At 39.1% G+C, this 16,346-nt stretch overlaps 1 protein-coding gene across 3 annotated transcripts; it reads right to left on the reverse strand.

The window, feature by feature from the left end:
* Positions 1-636: 636 nt before the first annotated feature.
* On the reverse strand, positions 637-15,885 carry slc2a15b (solute carrier family 2 member 15b). Of its 3 annotated transcripts, none has more exons than XM_082535486.1 (12): positions 15,660-15,885; positions 14,457-14,555; positions 11,254-11,414; positions 11,018-11,142; positions 10,593-10,738; positions 8,537-8,669; positions 8,166-8,353; positions 5,803-5,913; positions 4,970-5,071; positions 4,262-4,331; positions 2,948-3,075; positions 637-2,125 (listed from the first exon to the last, which is right to left on the reverse strand). In XM_082535486.1, the coding sequence occupies exons 1-12, from the start codon at positions 15,702-15,704 to the stop codon at positions 1,898-1,900; spliced, it is 1,536 nt and encodes a 511-aa protein (XP_082391612.1). In that variant the 5' UTR covers positions 15,705-15,885; the 3' UTR covers positions 637-1,897. The 3 variants fall into 3 exon arrangements, with proteins under 3 accessions (XP_082391612.1, XP_082391611.1, XP_082391613.1); XM_082535485.1 differs by having other exon boundaries at positions 4,262-4,337; positions 15,660-15,884; XM_082535487.1 differs by lacking the exons at positions 14,457-14,555; positions 15,660-15,885 and adding an exon at positions 11,611-11,652 and having other exon boundaries at positions 4,262-4,337.
* Between the last annotated feature and the right edge of the window lie 461 nt (positions 15,886-16,346).

Here is a 16,346-nt window from a genome sequence, read left to right on the forward strand (position 1 = left end):
TTTTGTCTTCTCACGGGATAAAACTAGGGTGTCTTTACTTGTCAGGCAGATCTGTAAACCACTAAATTCTAGAGATAATGAATGATTTATTAACCAATAATAAGAATCAGAATAATCCTGCCTTTATTAAAGCTTTAACTTACTGGGCAGCATTTGCCTGCCTTTCAGGCCAAAGTTTGAGTTCTGTTGTTGCCCTTTGGTGTGAATAGCTCCTTTTGCAACGTTTCTCCATTATGTCACTGTTGGGAATGATTTTGGTTGCAGTTTGAAAATCTCCGTTTTATTTGTGTATTATTTTCATAATTCATTTTTGTTCGTGCTGTAATTGCAAGTGTTGTTGTGTTAGCTTTATGGTAGTTTTGGTGAGACGCAATGATGCCACACAATATTTCTCTTGATTTTAATTTTCTAAGTGTGGGAGTCCTTTTCCAGCATCACATCAGCTCAATGAATGTGAAGCAAATATAGCCCCCAAAAGAAGTCAAAGTATTGTGCTAACTCAGAGGTGCTGCTTAGGGCTTGATGTTAAAGTAGAAATGCACTTCTGAGTTTATGAATGGAATTTTTTCATATTAATGTTTTGTATGTTTGCTTGTTATTATAGGCAAAACACAAAGAACAAACAGACAAAAGAAATCCAGGGTCAGATGTATTTTTGTGTCTTGTAAATGATAAAGCATTAAAAATTGACTGAGCAATCTTGTGCAGCTACTATACAAGATTCTTCAGCGGTATACTAACTAATTACTCTATATAAAGTTTGCATGCATGTGTATTTGGAAGAGGATGTGTTTGTGCTGTGATCTCTGAACTTGACAAGGCCAAGGTCTGATAACTTCTTGTTAGTGATCATGATCGACTACAGCTAGGAGTTTCTCTTCGCCAGTATAAAAAGGATTTGTTTGACAGCATTCACTGGATTGACCGATATTCAGAACAAAGTCAAAGGAATTTGGGGATGATCCAAAACTGACACCTTCAAGCTCGACTAAAATATGTAGCTGCCTACACGGACAAGCCAAATGCCTTCTGGAGAAAAGTTTTATGGCTAGATTAGACAAAGACTGAGCAATTTGGCCAAAAGAGGTGTGCTTGGAGGAGAAAAGGTGAGGCTTTCAAAGTCTAAGAACACTTCACCAACTTTAAGTGTGGTGGTGGTAGCATCATGCTCAGAAGCTGTTTTGCTGTCAGTAGTACTGGTACCTTGCACAAAGTGGATGGGATAATGAAGAACTACTGTCAAATTCTTCAGTTAAAACTTTGATACAGTTGGATGTTTCAACAGGACAATGATCCCAAACACACATTAAAACTGGTTTTGGAATGGATACAGGACGCTAACATTAAGATTCTGGAATGGCCTTCCCAAAGCCCCCACCTCCTCCATAGACTATGGTTAAAAGCTATTACCACATCAAGAAACCAGTTTAAATTAAATCTACCAGTTCTGTCAAGAAGAAAGATCAAATGTCCAGTACGAGTTATGACAGAAGCATAATTCTGGTTACCAAAGGCATCTACAAAAGGTCCAACCCACTAAAGGACGTTTAATCAAATATTAGTGGGGATATATGTATATTTTTGAGTCTGTATGCATACTTTTAATTTTGAGTGGATTTGAGAAAATACAACATGAATTCACAACTGTGTCCCCAGTTCATATTTTCTAAAAGCATTAAAAATGTTTGCCATACAATCATTCCAACCTTAAAAAAAGAACAATTCAAAGGAGTCATTAAAAGTCCAAAATTACCATGACATTCATGCCCATGAAGAGTATGTAAACTTCTGACCATAACTGTATGCAGTGACAATTTGCACGAAGCAGCTGATCTGACAGTTCCTTGTCTGTATCACTGACAGTGTTGGTTGAGCTCCTATTCAACTGGCTGAATTCCTATTTTTTGTTATGGAAGTCGAGGGTTCCATAGCCGTTCATCAGAGCCATTTTTAGTTCACTATTTGGATACAGCTCTTCTTCACAGATCTCATTCTTGGTGGCAAACATCTGGCTGATCTCCAAGAAAGTTTTGTTCTTGGTCTCTGGAATGATGAAGAAGGTATAGACAGCCACTCCCAAGCAGACCACACAGAAGATCAGGTAACAGAAAGGACCTGTAGCAATCTGGGGTGGAAGGACACAAAAAAATACAAATGCACAGTTAAAGACACAAAACATGAAAGGTAGATTATTGGTTTTGTTGGCTTAAAGGTTAACGTTAGCATTAATAGCATTAGCATTAACATAGCAAATGCTGTAAATGATCTACTAGGTTTCCAAACTAGCCAGGGGCTCTTTTATTGCCCTTATTGCCATTATTTTTGCTGGAAAAGACAGTAAGATCAGTACCAAATCGGTGATGTTTTGCAGCAGGGGAAATGTTTTGGTATAAACTCTAAGGTAGGCTATAAAACAGAAAAAACACAGGACAGGGTGTTTAGCCTAGCTTATCCCAGAGACTAGAGGAAGACGGTACCTGCTAGCCTGAAGACCTAAAACACTTTCTGAGAGCAATGAAGTTATTTTGCTTCATGTGGAATAAAAACAGAAAGATTAAGGAACGTGCAATCTCATATTTTAAGATCTATGGCCAGACTAATTACTGACTGCCTCGGTCACTGTCAACTTAACAATTAATTGTCCTCTTTACTTTGTAGCTGTTCACTTGGAACGAAGCCGAGGACAATGACAGACAGCAAGGTCGGGACTTTTAATTGGCAATTTTATTGGTATTTGTGGAGTCACTTCTGTTCAGACAAAAGTGCACAGCCAGTCGTATACACACAGTAGATGTGCATCAAATGTCAAGACTACACATGTACAAAAAAAATAAAAAATAGAAATAAAGCCTTTTTACAGGTTTTTTCACTATAAACTGGACAGTATATTTAGATGGCTTTTGTGTACATTTGAATTTAGCTCTGTGGGATACAAGTCAGTGCTAACCTCTAAGAAGGGAAAGACAAAACCAATGGTGAAGTTGGACATCCAGTTGAGGCAACCAGCTACGGTGTACGCAGCCGGTCGATGAGACTGCTTAAACAGCTCCGCAGTGATCAGGAAAGGCACACCCGCTGTAAAGAATACACAAAAACATATTTTTCTTATTCCAAAAATATTCCCAACAACACCACATGAAGACAGTTTAATCTAACTAAGCATCCTGTTATAACACAAATCACATTTAATTACTTAGTATGGCTATATGAATCTATTGGGTGATGTGAAATTAACATCGGCATCTTAGTTCATCAATTACTTTATCAATACTCCCACTCAGGACTCTTCCTTGGCAGTTACTCAAAATTAACAGAAGATGATTAATGATAAACATTTCACAAGCCCAAGTGCTATTATATTACACTCCTTTTTCTACATGTACTTCATTATGTGTTCATTATTACTCACTAATCATAGACTGACAAGAGAGGAAGGTGTTTGTCAAGACGGCAAAACTCCACTTCTGAACCACAAGACACAGAATAGCTTAGCTCATGCAATTCATTAGTTTAAGATGTGCCTTAACTTTAAACATGTGATTCTTCATTGTTAGAAGTGAAGGCTATGAAGGAGAAATGTGCATTAGTATAAGCTCTAATGATTAGCTTTCCGAATAATGTCCTCATTATTCTGTGCATGATAACTGCAGAGAGAAAAGTTTAATATTGTCAAACCAATAACTACACCATAATTTGTCAACATCTGCGGTATATATGGGAGGGCATCAATGTGCAAGCAAGGTTTCATTTGAAGGAAACCATATTCATCACAGCTAGCTTATGAACAATGAGCCATTAGAAGTCTAATTGCAGCAAGAGAAATCCTTGTTTGCTGAGGTATAGATTTTGCCTGTTTGACGAATGACGTTATGTAAACCAGATTTGTTCTAATCCATCATCCTCGCAGGTTCGCTCGACGTGGCTCTCATCGTTGTAAACTATTGCCTCTTAATTCACTTCACTCATCTCATCCAGTGTACAAATGGCTGTGAGAATGGAAGCAGTGTGGCAGTTAGGATTTCCTAATTTACAAGACTAATGAAATACAATATCTCCTCACAGCCAGAGGAGGAGTGTGGAGGATGGGGTGCTGATGTTTTCAAGCTTTAATGCCTGCTATTGTGCAAGTTTCCAGCAGGGTGCAGTGTTTCCTCATACACAGGATTACTTCTAGCTAATGCAATCACATGTAGCTTTGAAAGTGTTGGAAAGTTTTCATGCCAGATACAGATACAAGATTGTTTTTTTGTTTTTTTTTTACCTGGACCTATGCAGAAGCCAGCAATAATCCCAATAACACAGCCCACACTGATGTAGCGCATGTAGGACAACTGCGGCTGTGATTGGTCAAACACAAGTCATGAGTTGCAGATAGTCACACACAGTTTTTTTTTAATATTATTCATTTATATGATGACTTCAGATGGAAAAATCTCTAAGCCTATCTAACATTTTATTTTGTTTTAAATATTTCGTCAGTGTCCTATGTTCAGCTTCAGTGAGTTTACTTTAACAGCAGTGAAATGGTCACTGAATGAAATGCTTTTTAACAAATTTGATAGTCTTTTGCAGCGAAACCTGCTTTGCATTTGTGCATCATCCTTTGTGCAGTCCACCTCTTTGGATGAGACATAGGAAATAGTTGCTAAACATGCAACTGAAAACAATCTTACAGATAAGTGTGTTTTGACTGGTGTTCCTGTGGACATGGTAGCTTTTAGTGGCATTTAGAGGTTTCTGCTAGCAAACCATGTTTGGAAAGAGGCTTAGCATGGCTTTGAAGTGAAGCTTTCACCTGATATAATTTTCTCATTTTTCACAGAGGGTGTCACTTAGAGGCTTTTGCATCTGAAGACATACAATAATTTATGTAAATTATGTAAATTTGGTTATGTCCTAAGCTCCATGTAATGTACTATAATGTCATGCAAAATATTCCTAAACCAGCAGGATATCAGATGACATGTACCTGGAAGAGGACAGACACAGTGATTCCGGCACAGCACAGTCCCATAAAAAGGAAACCACCAATCATCAGTGGTCTTCTGCCCAGACGCTCAATAGTGAAACACTAAATAACGGACAAATAAGCAGGACTACATGTGACTAACCCATAAAAATAGATTTTCAAAAAGTTAGTTGCAATTATACAAATCTTTCGTTTGCCTATATATATATCTATATCTATATCTATTTTCAATAGAGTATAACATGGCCCTGTGCACGCTACAGAATAAATGACCTTCATTAGGTTTCAGCTCACCTTCCCCTAATCAGATTTTATGCATGCATGACCAAGACAACAGAAAACACAAACTGAAACAGTCAAGTTAAACAAAACAGACTGTGCATGACTACATGTCATAACCAAAATAACCAAAGTCATTATTTCTTTTAAGTATTTTAGGTAAGAAGTTACATGTTTATCAGAAGGGAAGGCATTTGTTTTTCCCAGTTTCTCTTTTTCTTGTGGATCAAGACTGAAGTTACCATCAGTCATACAAGGCACAGATTTATTGCAACCCCAAGTGCTTCATGGTTAATTAATCTGCTAATTCTATTTTCAGTTTAGCAGCCATTAAATCCATAACAAAACAAAAAATGCAATTTTTTATGTCAAGTTCCCAATATACTTAATTCTGTTGTATATTTTTGCTTTAACACTAGTCAAACAGATCTCAGACCAGGAAAACAGCAGCACATTATCACATCTGTGTTCCAACGTTACAAGTCCAAAATATAAAAAATCCTTGTATAATAGAAATACATTCATTTCATCTTAATGTGTGTGTGTCTACTCACCCCCAGCATCCCTGAGATGACCTCAATGGCCCCAGTTCCCACTGTTGTGTACTGAATATAAGGGTCTGCGATTCCTGCATTCCTAAAAATGTCATTTGTATAGAACCAGATCTGAAATTGACACAAGGTTTATTGATATGTTGAATCCTTTGGACTATTGATACAGCAAAAATCAAAGTTTGCCTTGTTTCCTTAAGGAGCCAAAAAGTCACTCTACTTATCTGGTAATGCACACGATTCATCATAGTGATCATTATCACAAGGCCGACCATCACTCATGCATTTGAGATACAGCTTTTCATCAGTATGGACTCCTGACAAGTACTCCCCTTGAAATTAATTTGCGCATTCTCATTAATCACACTTTGCTGATACAACATCCATCATTGATGATGTGCGGACAAGATCGTGATCAGTGCAGTTAAATGCTGTCTTGTTGATTTAGTAACCATACATATAACATTTCATCACCATTGGAGGCTTGAAGTATGCAAACAGACGAGCAAAGCAGAAGGCCTGCACAAGCACAAACAGTTCCAGAAACTTAAACAACTGGGATAAGATTTGATGAAGATGAATATAAGCTGCTAGGCTAAAACGCCTCCTTACTGAGCTAAAATCTCCTCTAATATAAGAATTGTGTTATATGAGTTGATTCATATATTTTGTTTTACGCACATGAGCACTAAAGTGCAAGCCAGTAACACTGCAGTGATGTCAGAGTGCTAAGCAAAGTAGCCATGGCTCATTTCACTCTGGAGCTTTTTTCAGCTTTTTCAGGCCAAACTGTTTGTTTAACAGAAGTAGCCTCATCTAATCACAGGATTTCAAAAGTGTTCTTGGATTATTTAGCTCATCTAATCTGACATGTCTCAGTGTGTAAACCTAACCTAGATTTACACAATGAGGTATGTACAGTTAAAGTAGGAAAAGTTAAGTAGGAGAAAATCACAGTCTTAAAATGACTTAATCTCTGGGCTTACTCAAAGCTACAATGCCAACTATACTACTTCAGTATTACCAAAACAAGCATCTGTCTTGAGAAACTGTCCTTGAGAAGACAGATGCTGATAACATAATAGTTTAATGGCAACTTCTACTTTATACAACCTAGTTCAGGAAACCGTTCATTGAGCACATTTGTGTCAAATGTCCTAGTGCCTTACACTTCCACATTACAAAAAGTGGATAAAACCTAGTTCACTTTTTAGTGGAGTATGTTGATCCAAAACAGATGCAGGTAGCCTCAGCACATGTCTCAACTTACTCTACCTTAAGAAAAAACAACCAAAGAGCGTAATCCTCATTATCCGTTTTATTACAGCATTCTTATTTGGAACTGATTTTGCTCATGCTGAATTATCCACTACAACCAGTACAAAGACACTGGAAATCATTCATTACATTCATCTGGAAAATATTTTGTTACCTGAAAATTAACTTTATGAATTTAGTTATGCATTTATTTGTCCCTTCTTTTCCTTCTTCACGATTTATCCATGATTTCACTTGTTTATGATTATGAATATGTAGTCGATGCTTTGTCGTATTCTCTTGCTTCGTGTAGAAGTGGAAGAACGAAAACAAAGCAAGAGCAGCAACAAAATAATAGCGGGGCTGCCACTTTATGATGTGAATGACAGTACAGCTACAGTAGTACTTGCAGAAGAAATAGCTCTTTCATCATTTTTCCTAGGTTGAGTGGCTCCCCAGCTGGCTGTAATAACTCTACAAAATCAGCACCACAAATACTGTAAAAGCACCATGTTGTAACATGTTGAATAATATCTGGTTGTGCACAAACTCAGTCTGTATGAATATGATTATAAGTATCCAATATTTTAAGAAAAAACATGCACATTTACTTTTCAAACTCTCTTGAATTGCTTAGTTTTACTTTTCGTGTCTCAGATTTGGAGACACTACTTCTTCTGGAGGTTTGAAGCCTTCCAGTGTTCCTGGCTGGAACAGCTGGGACTGAGAGACTCAGTGGGGTGCACCCCTGCTGCGAAATGGCACTAGCATATGAGCCTGCATGCCTGGAGCCTCCATCCATATGAAGCAATGAGTACAAAGATGTGTTTGACTTTGTGTTCGGATGGGTGGACCTTGTTATGTGAGGTAACGCTGAGGGAGAGCACCAGGAGATAATGAGGCATGGTCACATCGCCCCCTGCTTAGTCATTCAGTGGGTGTGAGACTGTGATGTATGGATGGACGGGAGGAGCCCAGCTGGGAACTCTCGCACTATAAGATCTCCCTCTCATATAATAACTGCACAGTTGTTGCACATTCAAAATGTGACAATACACACACATATAAACAAAAGATGAAAAAAACAACACAATAGTTCTCCTACTCACGGCATCAATCCCAGACAGCTGCATGCCGATGTTGACCACTGCAACAGTGAGGACCTGCCAGCGGACACAGCTGTCCATGAGGAGGCTGCAGACAGAGAGGGTCTGCATGGAGGACAAAGAGCGTTGCTCCTCCTGCATCTCTTCAACCTCAGCCTGAATGTTTCCTTTAGTACGGAACCACTTTAGGGCTACAGAACGGAGTGAAACAGGAGTCTTTTTTATTAAACCAGTTTTAATTCATCCTTCAAGTATCACAGTGAAAGGATTATGTAAAGTTTGAGAATCTGTTCTAGGCGTCTTGATCTTCCTTTGTAATAGGGGTTAGGGGTTAGGTTATTCAGAAAAGGAAAGCAAGAAATGCACTTTTTAACCTGCAATGGTGGCATGCACATCTCCTCTCTCTATTAGCAGATATCGTGGACTCTCTGGAAACCATGGCAACAGTATCAGCTGGACCATGGTAGGAACCGCCACAAGAGACAAAAGCAGAGGCCAGTGCTCTTCCTGTGTGGGGAAAAAACAACCCCAATAAAAACCAAAGACCTCACCTAAACCTTGATTTAAAAAAATAATAATATCATCATCTAAAACTATTCATTCCATCTTTACCATCTTTGTCTTTATACCTACAGTGGGGCAAAAAAGTATTTAGTCAGCCACCGATTGTGCAAGTTCCCCCACTTAAAATGATGACAGAGGTCAGTAATTTGCACCAGAGGTACACTTCAACTGTGAGAGACAGAATGTGAAAAAAAAATCCATGAATTCACATGGTAGGATTTGTAAAGAATTTATTCGTAAATCAGGGTGGAAAATAAGTATTTGGTCACCTCAAACAAGGAAAATCTCTGGCTCTCACAGACCTGTAACGTCTTCTGTAAGAAGCTTTTCTGTCCCCCACTCGTTACCTGTATGAATGGCACCTGTTTGAACTCATCATCTGTATAAAAGACACCTGTCCACAGCCTCAAACAGTCAGACTCCAAACTCCGCCATGGCCAAGACCAAAGAGCTTTCGAAGGACACCAGGAAAAGTATTGTAGACCTGCACCAGACTGGGAAGAGTGAATCTACAATAGGCAAGCAGCTTGGTGTGAAAAAATCAACTGTGGGAGCAATCATCAGAAAATGGAAGACATACAAGACCACTGATAATCTCCCTCGATCTGGGGCTCCACGCAAGATCTCATCCCGTGGGGTCAAAATGATCATGAGAACGGTGAGCAAAGATCCCAGAACCACACGGGGGGACCTGGTGAATGACCTGCAGAGAGCTGGGACCAAAGTAACAAAGGTCACCATCAGTAACACACTACAACGGCAGGGAATCAAATCCCGCAGTGCCAGACGTGTTCCGCTGCTGAAGCCAGTGCATGTCCAGGCCCGTCTGAAGTTTGCCAGAGAGCACATGGATGATACAGCAGAGGATTGGGAGAATGTCATGTGGTCAGATGAAACCAAAGTAGAACGTTTTGGTATAAACTCAACTCGTCGTGTTTGGAGGACGAAGAATACTGAGTTGCATCCCAAGAACACCATACCTACTGTGAAGCATGGGGGTGGAAACATCATGCTATGGGGCTGTTTTTCTGCCAAGGGGACAGGACGACTGGTCCGTGTTAAGGACAGAATGAATGGGGCCATGTATCGTGAGATTTTGAGCCAAAACCTCCTTCCATCAGTGAGAACTTTGAAGATGAAACGAGGCTGGGTCTTCCAACATGACAATGATCCAAAACACACCGCCCGGGCAACAAAGGAGTGGCTCCGTAAGAAGCATTTGAAAGTCCTGGAGTGGCCTAGCCAGTCTCCAGACCTCAACCCCATAGAAAATCTGTGGTGGGAGTTGAAAGTCCGTGTTGCTCGGCGACAGCCCCAAAACATCACTGCTCTCGAGAAGATCTGCATGGAGGAATGGGCCAAAATACCAGCTACTGTGTGTGCAACCCTGGTAAAGACCTATAGTAAACGTTTGACCTCTGTTATTGCCAACAAAGGTTATGTTACAAAGTATTGACTTGTATTTTTGTTATTGACCAAATACTTATTTTCCACCCTGATTTACGAATAAATTCTTTACAAATCCTACCATGTGGATTCATGGATTTTTGTTTCACATTCTGTCTCTCACAGTTGAAGTGTACCTCTGGTGCAAATTACTGACATCTGTCATCATTTTAGGTGGGGGAACTTGCACAATCGGTGGCTGACTAAATACTTTTTTGCCCCACTGTATATTTAGCTATTCCATAAGTAAACATAGGGTGTCTTGAAGCTTTTTCTGTCTGAAAGTATATTGTTTGCAACGCTTTGTGCATCTGCTCAATTGTAGATCACAGAGTCTCTGCATGCATGCATCAATTCAAAATGTTATTTTTATTACATATTAGAACTATGAAAGCCAGTCAAACATCACAGTATAAGAACCTTTCCCAGTATCTCCGAGAGCCCCAGGACCTGAGCGATGAAAACGCCAAGACAAATGTGAATGCTGGGAACAAGGCCCAGGAAGCCTCGCAAATTCTTAGGAGCGATCTCACCGAGGTACATCGGCACCACACTGAGAGAAATCCCTGTAGAAACGAAGAAAGTGCAATTAATACAGTCTGACTGTGCTGGTGCAAAAATGAACAAAACACCAAATATGAACTGAAAAGGCAATTTAAAGCATAAATGACTCAGCTGTTTATAGATTATAGGAAATGTATATACAGCTATTTTTCACCAACAACACAAAGTGCTGCTAATTACAGACAAATATGTGACAGTAATAATAACAGTAATAAATATTAAGAGGAGATTATTGACATTGACATAAATTTTAGTCAACCAGGAACAGTAGGCATGTCTACCTGAATGTACTCCTGTGATGAAACGCCCAATGATGACCATCTCAGGAATTCTGCACCATCTGCTAAAGCCCATCAGAGCTCCGCCCATAAAAACAAGTGCAGTGGATCTCACCAGAGTCCCTTTCCTGTTTGGACGCAGTGATTCTCGTTGCTCAGCTCTCTAAGTTTGAGTCTGTCACAGGTTAATAGCAATTTATAAACATGCACTCAAAATTCATAAACATGGTCACACTGACCTTCCATATTTGGTAACTAGTCTGCCCACCAGCAGTGCTCCGGTCATTCCACCAATGGCAAAGATTGACACAGTAAGAGAGTACAAGACGGTAAGAAGATGCCCATCCGGAGTCAAGCCATGACTTTCTAATAATGTCTCATTGTAGAAGTCTTTGATGTACTGGTGGAAAACAAGGTAAATTCATTTTCTAAGCAAAAAACACCCCAAATAAATCAAACCCAGTGTAAAAAGATTGTGTGCAATCAAAAGATAATGTTACCTTTTTTAGATATTTATTTAGCCTTTTATTTATTATTCTAGCACAGCAGTTTTATAGGAGTCAGAGTTCAAAATATTGTTGTTGTTTTTTTCTTACACTGAGCTTCGTGCAGCCATGTGCTCTCTGAAACCAGCTCTGAAACCAGCTCTCTGAAACCAGCTCTGAAACCAGCTCTCTGAAACCAGATCCTCTTCCTTTTAAAGCAACTTTCTTCTGACCGACTGCCCCTTGCAAACAGAAAGTTTGAAGAGGAGTGTGGAGCTTCTGTGCTCACATCTAAAGCCATGAGACGACTATAATAAATACATCCAATCTTACCGACATAAACGAGAGCCAAGAGTTGCAAAAACAGCCTGAAATAGCTGAAATAGAGCAGTCGGAAGCCTGGATTTGTGAATAGTACAAATACTAAGTTATTATCAATTACGCCGATCAAACTTTTTGAAACCTTGAACATGTTTAATGTGAGCATCCGTAACTGTAACACTACAGACATGACACAAAAAATGAAACATAAATGATACGTCACAATATATCCCCAAAAGACCTGATAAATGAAAATTTGATGTTGTAACTTCAATAATTTAAGTCAAGTCAAATTCAAAGCTGAAAAGGACTCATCGACTGCATGCTTGATGAATCTGACGGTGATGCCTTTCACTCAATAAAGTGTCCAGGATGATCCATTCCATTAAAATTTTAAGAAAAATATGAATTAAATATATACATTAATATGAATTCAAAAGAATACAGAAGAGGTGCAGGAGAGGACACAATTCAAAAATTCTCCCTGTACTATGTGCTATGTTATCGCACATAAAAAGGCCTCAGTGAAAGTCTACAGATCTCATAAAGAAGCATACGACAGTAACAACATAGTAAGTGTCCATAACCAACAGGAAGGGAAATTTATATTTGCTCCTTTGCTTTGTTTCTGTATTGATTTCTTATACAAAGTAATGAAAATTATTGAAACAACAGAAAGTGTCATATGATGTCAGAAAGGTTTCAACTGCTGACCTGCTCCTCCTTAAAAGAGCTGGATAGAATAGAATAGAACTCCTCCATATTACCTTGCTTACTAAAATATTACTTTCTGAATGTTGTCATATGTCTGGAGTGTTCAGGTCTGTGTTAACACAACAACAAAATCTTGGAAGTACAAACCCATTGACCCCAAAGCCAGATGATCCAATGCTCTGAGGAAGTGTTAAAACTTTTAATGTTAAAATTCATTAATTTTAACATTAACAGATAACAGAATTTTAGATCACTTGACACTAAGAAACTGACCCAAACAAAATGAACTGAACTGCTCCAGCTGTCCCTACTTCTGTGCAGAGCATTCAGGATTTGGGGAAATACCCAGTATTTTTCTGTTTTTCTCAAGAAAAAGATTGACTTTATTCTCACATCTCACTTCCATATCAGTCGGGAGTCGGCTTACGCTAGCTAAATTGCTAGCTTAGCCAAAGGACACAAGCAGAAGCAACTAAATTGGCTCCATGTCTTTTGAAATTAGCCGTGCCAGGAAATAGTTATTACATTAATGTGTGCGTTTTAGAGCATTAGAGAGATGACTTGTGACTTCATTCCATCCTCCCGTGACCAGTAGCTAAGCTAATCATCTCGTGAATCTATTTTTATAAAAATGAAACTCATGTCAAGCTTCTAAAGCCGGGCATACACTGTCCGATTTTTCAGTCGTGCGACTGTTTTGGGGATCGGCCCGAGTTTCGCCTTAATCGTGTGTCGTGCATCGTGTAGTATACATGAGGTAACAAGAAGCGATTAACACCTCATGACCAGCTCCCGATCATCAATCGTATGGTCGCAAGAAAATCAAACCTGTCTGAAATCCTTTCGGCCCTCGTGAGGGTGTCAACTCAGCCTCTCACACTGCGCATGCGCAAACAGAATTGGAAGTAGAAAGACGGAGCAGCACGGCAGTGATCTGGACACAAGCGATGGAGGCACAACTTGAAGAAATTTGGCAAGCTCATCCGAGCATTTCGATGTGGCCTCACAATATTATCACGAGTTGGATGGACATTGCTGCTCAACTGCAGCCGCCTGGTCAATGTTTTTCATTAGCAATTTAGCAAAGTTGATGGTGGTGGTGTGTGTGTCTGTGTCTGTTAAAGACAGAGAGGGAAGCTTATAAGCTTCATGTTATGGACGCACAGTGTGAGCACTCAAGTCGCATCAGAGCATCGGGCCGTATAGTGTGAGACCCTGCATCATGACCCACGAATCAATCGTAGAGTTTGAGCAGGAGCTGAATAATGCGACTGAAAAAAATCGCACAGTGTATGCCCAGCTTAATGTAGACAGTGCATCTGCAAGCATTTCAACATGTCTAAGCCTCCCTCTAAACCAATTACAGTTTCATTGTGGATATTTAAAAACAATAGCATTAAGAAAACACCCTGGCTGGCTGATTCCTGACCTGGAACTGATGCAGGGTTTTTATAAAATTTTTGTTACTTTAATCCACGACTATAAAACATATTTATAAAGTTTCAACAACAGATACCAAGCTCTAGAAAAACAATGCAAATGAAAGTTGGAGATGAAAGGTTTAGCTGATCCTAAGTCCTGAGATACGAACATGAGACAATACCCTGAACCTGCTCACATGCTTCTGTGGGGCTGAACACATGACTGCACCGCGGCAAATTCAACATCCAAGGAACATAATGGATTAAGAGCTACAGCGTATCAATGACATGGTAAGGTAGCTACATAAGCCCACATGACCCCACATGACAATTTATTTGTTCAGTTGGAGTGTTATGTTCAAATGGGTTATTTAACCATTGAGAATCAAATTTCATACAGTGTTTAACCATAAAGGGAACATTTGAGTTCTCACGAAAAGCATGCACGCAAATGAAATCACAAAACTAGGAGTCTTATTATGTAGACGACGATGAAAATACCTTTGCAGGAGAGTTGACAACGGCCAAGTTATAGCCATAGAGCATAGAGCTGCCAAATGAGGCCAGGAAAGCCACTGCCAGCAGAGGCTTTGTAAGATGCTGTGGAAAACACAAAGCAACACATGAGGGGAAAACCAAGCTGCAAACAGAGTTTACTGTCTCAGGGATGTCTAACTCATTTGACATTGTGGGACACAAACAGTCCACTTTGATGTGAAGTGGACCAGGCCAGTGAAACTCCCCTTTCTTTCAGTGTAAAGCAGTTTAACTATTCATTCAATTCAATTCAATTTTATTTATACAGCACCAAATCACAACAACTTTGCCTCAATGGCCATTTTTATCTAAGCTGTAAAACCTATTTAAACACAATTAAAAGTCAAAAACTTACAGGCGTTGTCAGATTCAGTGTCAGAGTGGAGTCTTTGCTTGACCAATTCTGGCCCCCTGACCTTATGTTTGACACCCCTGATCCAATAGATTTCACCATAACTAAACAAACTGGAAGCATAAACAATTACCCTAAATGAATATGTTAAAGCAGCTGACTAAATGTTACAGTTTAGTTAATGTGTATTGAAAAATCAGCTAAATGATGTTTAGTTTTAAAAAGTCACCATGATCAAAGGTACCTGACTTTATTTAGAATTTAAAGCTGTACAACAACAATCAGTGATAACAGATAAGACTCATAAGTCTGTTATGACTAAAGGTAGTCAACAGCTCCTCTGAGCCATTGTCACTCCTTTTAAATATAGTTCACAGGAGACATTGCACCCCACTCAGCAACAATTTATTCTGATTAAATATCTCATGTGGAGCTGCTCACATGTCACACCACTTTAAAATGAGACACGAGTAACTTCTCATTTGCCGTTTAAAAACACACACAGGCTACTTTTGCTTTTAAAGTCTCCTTTAGTCTTTTTTTTAACCTGATTTGTGGTAAATTGAACGATGCTTGGAATGTCATATGACGTGGTGACTGGTGCTATTGTACGAGTTCAGTGTGTCATGATGAGTTTTCCAAGGAACCCAGTAAGCATCTTATATGAACCATGACCTTGAACCAACGTTGTACAATGAGATTTGGAGGCATTCGCGACATAATTCCAAAATCATGTGACTAATAAAAAGCGATCACTGGAAACGACCATACCACCCAGGAATTAGATCGAAATTTTTAAAAATGCTTACACTTACCGAGGTGAGTTTTTCATTGTTTCCCTGTAACAGTTCTTCCGCCATTTAAGTCATAAATGATTATTCCCCTTGTGTGAGTTTCTTCGTCATCTGCAAAACTTTTCAAAACTCTTTTCACCGCATCCCCATTTGTAGAGTTTGAGCCGTGATCGTGTACCGGAGAGGAGGCGTGTCGTGTTGATGGGCGGAATTTCCACAGTCGTTAAACCGCCTGCAAAGCAGGCCCATCCCACAACTTTTATCGTTTCCCTTTCCCCAGCAAAGATCACGAGTGTCATCCTACACCCCAGAGTGATTAGAGTAATTTACTTAAAAAAAAACAATTTTTATTTAATAATTTGTCAGTTAACATGATTACACAAAACCTACCTTAAAAACCTTAAATTTCGTGGAATTTGATGGAAGAAATTGATTTACAGTTTTAAGATTTTATTTTTCCTTATACACCTGGAGGTCTGTTGTATAAATCTAACCTTGACTTAATTTCAAAGTTGCACTGAACTTTGCATTTTTTCCTGTTTAAATTCGTTTATCTTGTAAGTTTCATCTCCCCAACACTCACATGAGTGTAGCAGAGCTCCTCCCTTTTCCAGCTAATTACAAGTGATTTTTAAAAATCCAGTCATTGAAGCCTAAAGCACTTGCTAGTCAAATGGTAGCTGCACGATTTTACAGAAATCTATAAGT

The sequence above is a fragment of the Aulonocara stuartgranti genome (assembly GCF_965226115.1).
Source record: "Aulonocara stuartgranti genome assembly, chromosome: 6".
Lineage (NCBI taxonomy): Eukaryota > Metazoa > Chordata > Actinopteri > Cichliformes > Cichlidae > Aulonocara > Aulonocara stuartgranti.

Excerpts from the sequence above, each read along its gene's own strand:
- slc2a15b (XM_082535485.1), bottom strand. The coding sequence starts at position 15,704 with ATGGCGGAAGAACTGTTACAGGGAAACAATGAAAAACTCACCTCG. Across the intron at positions 11,415-14,456 it reads TTGTCAACTCTCCTGCAAAG|TACATCAAAGACTTCTACAA; the intron begins GTATTTTCATCG and ends GTTTTCCACCAG. Across the intron at positions 5,072-5,802 it reads TCATCTCAGGGATGCTGGGG|TGTTTCACTATTGAGCGTCT; the intron begins GTGAGTAGACAC and ends TCCGTTATTTAG.